The 2930-nt window shown below is 49.9% G+C and overlaps 1 protein-coding gene across 1 annotated transcript in view; it reads right to left on the bottom strand.

Annotated features, from left to right (window-relative positions):
* The window catches only part of N4BP1 (NEDD4 binding protein 1), a 20319-nt gene that overhangs the window by 9032 nt on the left and 8357 nt on the right, over nucleotides 1-2930 (bottom strand). Inside the window, exons 3-4 of the mRNA XM_023524651.1 lie at nucleotides 1905-2035; nucleotides 4-124 (exon numbers count right to left, since the gene is read on the bottom strand). Of these exons, the coding sequence (XP_023380419.1) occupies nucleotides 4-124; nucleotides 1905-2035 (252 nt within the window). The remainder of the gene's footprint in view (nucleotides 1-3; nucleotides 125-1904; nucleotides 2036-2930) is intronic.

Here is a 2930-nt window from a genome sequence, read left to right as displayed (position 1 = left end):
CTGAGAAAGAAAAACGACCTTCCATACCTGTCGTCATGAGAAGCAATTCTCTCTCCAAAGACCATCCGAGCAGGAGTTAAGGACAATATTCCGAGCTCCTGGAGCTGGGTCAGGAAGTGCTGCTCTGTTCAGGGAATAAGTTGGACACACCTTGAGAAAAACGCTATCTGCCTAGCCGTTTAAGTACATGAAGGAACCCCCAAATACCTCACTGGGAGAGCTGTGGGACAACCTTTGTTCCTACTGACTCAGGAAGACTCAATTTTACTAACTCTCTGGGAAGGAAAAAAAAACAAACAAGCAAGATACATACTAAAGCAAATTAAATGTAAAAACTGACTTCAGCAATTTTTTGAACATAAAAAAGTTCAACATATTTGCTTCTTAAATGAACAAAGCTACGTTTAAAGACTCCTACTACGCAGAACTTTAAATCAGCACATTGCAAGCAGCAGAGGACAGACTGTGACGGCCGAGGCTCCCGAGAGGGCCGGGCAGCAGGGGCAGAGGGCAGGACGAGCTGCTCTGCCCTGATCCCAAGAAAGGCCTGCCCAGTCCCCAGTCCGGAGCCTGTCACGACTCCCACCAGCTGGCGCCCTTCCCGGCCCCCTTGTTATCTGCACAAATATTGACTGACTTTCATGGGGCGTGTCATGACAGGAGGGGGACGAAGGGCTGGAGCCGCATTCTAGAAAACCAGTGATATGAATACATAAATTATTTTCTACAAAACCAGTGATGGGCAAAAAGGAAGCCCAAGCTCTGGCTCTGAGACCCCCACTTGCATTCGCCACGACAGGTATGACAACTACAATCCGAGTTCAGCTGAAACGCCCCAACACAGTGTTTTTACTGTCCTAGAAATGCACACTACAGAAGGCTTAAAGCAGGGGCCCTAACTACCAGTCCGTGGCCTGTCAGGAACCGGGCCGCACAGCGGGAGTGAGCAGGCAAGCAAAGCTCCATCTGTATCTGCAGCTGCAGCCGCTCCCCAGCGCCAGCATCACCGCCTCAGCTCCGCCTCAGGTCATCCGACATTAGATTCTCATAGGAGCTCCCGTCCCTGGTGCCAAAAAAGGTCGGGGACCGCTGGCTTAAAGGACTTGCAGGGACCCTACTGCAAAAATAACTACAAAATGAGTGTCTCTGCCTCATTCCTCAAGTACCTTCTGTTAGGACAAATATGCTCTCCAAAATGGGGGAAGTTGGGAAACTCGGGAAACGTGCTTTTACCATTCCCACTTCAGCAGTGACGGGGTTCCACTTCCTGTGGGATGTGTGGCGTAAACCTTGTCCCCTGTCCCCGCTCCCAATCTGTTTCTAGGGATCTCGGGCGCTGCGTTAAGCGGCCTGAAACAGTCCTTTTGCCCATTATCTTACTGTGACCTGGGACACACACCTTGTTTCTCTGGAATATTCCATGATTCACAATAGGCTCAAGCCTTCTGTGTGCGGCCCGCAGGTCAGCCACACAGCACCGTATGATTAACAGAGATACGTTTACATTAAGCTATTAAACAGTCCATTAAAAAGACGTTCTATCTGAGGGTTCCAAATTTACCAAGTGACCACTTTCCGAAATAATATTTAAAGAGGCAGAAACCCAGGCTGATGGAAAGACAAAAGGTCAAAAGTTTTTTGTTTTTTTTTTTTTAAAAAAAGACACACTTAATCTACTTTTTAGAAAGTCAAAGAACCTTGCTGTGCTGGGTGATGGACTCCCACGCGACTGCCCCCGGGCACCACACTTTAACCCTCTGCTCTGCCCGTGTCTTCACTGGGTGCAAGGTTTACAGTTTTGTTTTTAAAGCTGCCGCCTGTGCCGCATGGCAGTGTGCGTGCCGCAATCCTAAACTCACTCACTACACATCTAATTAGAAACCCGGAAAAAAGGTTTGCCTCACCTGTGACATTAGGGTCACGCCGCGTTCTCCATTGTGGGACGAACACAGTGATGTTCCTGTTGCCGAGCTTCCAAAAATACTCAACTGCGATTGCGATTCCACGACAGGAAAAGAACTTTTTCAGGCCGTGGCTGTGAGAGAAGCAGCGACACTGACTTCAGCTTACGGCGTCTAAGGCGCTCAGGTTCCCCACGCAAGGGCGAGGCCCATTCACAACAGAGACATTCACAACGAGACCCTTTCTCGTTCTCTTTCACTGTTTGGGGCATCAAAAGCTCCAAAGCCGAGACAGAACCCACGGGAGGAGACGTGATTTTTAACAGCTTTACGGATTTCTCGTTACGATTTAATCGTGTGTGCTGTGGTGGCAGAAGGTACTTCGAGCTTCATGGTGGTACTTGCTTATTGCACTTTCTATTTTTGTCCTTTTTAGAGGAATTGCTCCTTCTACGGAATCCTGCCTGCTCTCTGGCCTCGAAGACTCTTCCACGAATGAGGAAGGAGTCTGCCGCAGAAGCAGAAGCAGCTGTGACCACGGCTGCTCGGTGACGGGGCTCCCACCAGTACAGCCTCCAGAGGCGGGGGGTGCCTCCAGCCCCGAGCGCTCCCCCGCGGTCCGGGCAACTGCAAAGCAGACTCCGCGCGCCGCTTCCAGGAAATGAGTCGAGGGGGCCAGACTCGGGGGCGTGGCAGGGAATCGGGGTGCTGAAGGAACCAGAAGGGGTGGGAGAGGAAACACACAAGGAAGGGCCCAGAAGGCGAGTCGGCACAGCTCTGTGAAGGCCAGACGGGCTTCCCAGGCCGGCCTCTTCCGTCCCCTCCCTCTGCCTACTGGAAATGAGCGAGTGTGGCTGTGCTGGCCCGTAGTTTATAACCCTTGATAAAGAGGATTAAAAACTGTCCCCCACCCAAAAATCTCGTTAACAAATTAAAAAAAAAAAAAATGAGGAAAAAATATTAAAATTTTATTCTCCAGCAGTTAAGTAAAAGTGGAGGTTAAAAAAAGCACTTTTTAAGTTTGAAACT

The sequence above is a fragment of the Pteropus vampyrus genome, unplaced genomic scaffold (assembly GCF_000151845.1).
Source record: "Pteropus vampyrus isolate Shadow unplaced genomic scaffold, Pvam_2.0 Scaffold485, whole genome shotgun sequence".
Taxonomy (NCBI): Eukaryota; Metazoa; Chordata; class Mammalia; order Chiroptera; family Pteropodidae; genus Pteropus; species Pteropus vampyrus.
This window is presented reverse-complemented; position numbering and strand designations above follow the sequence as displayed.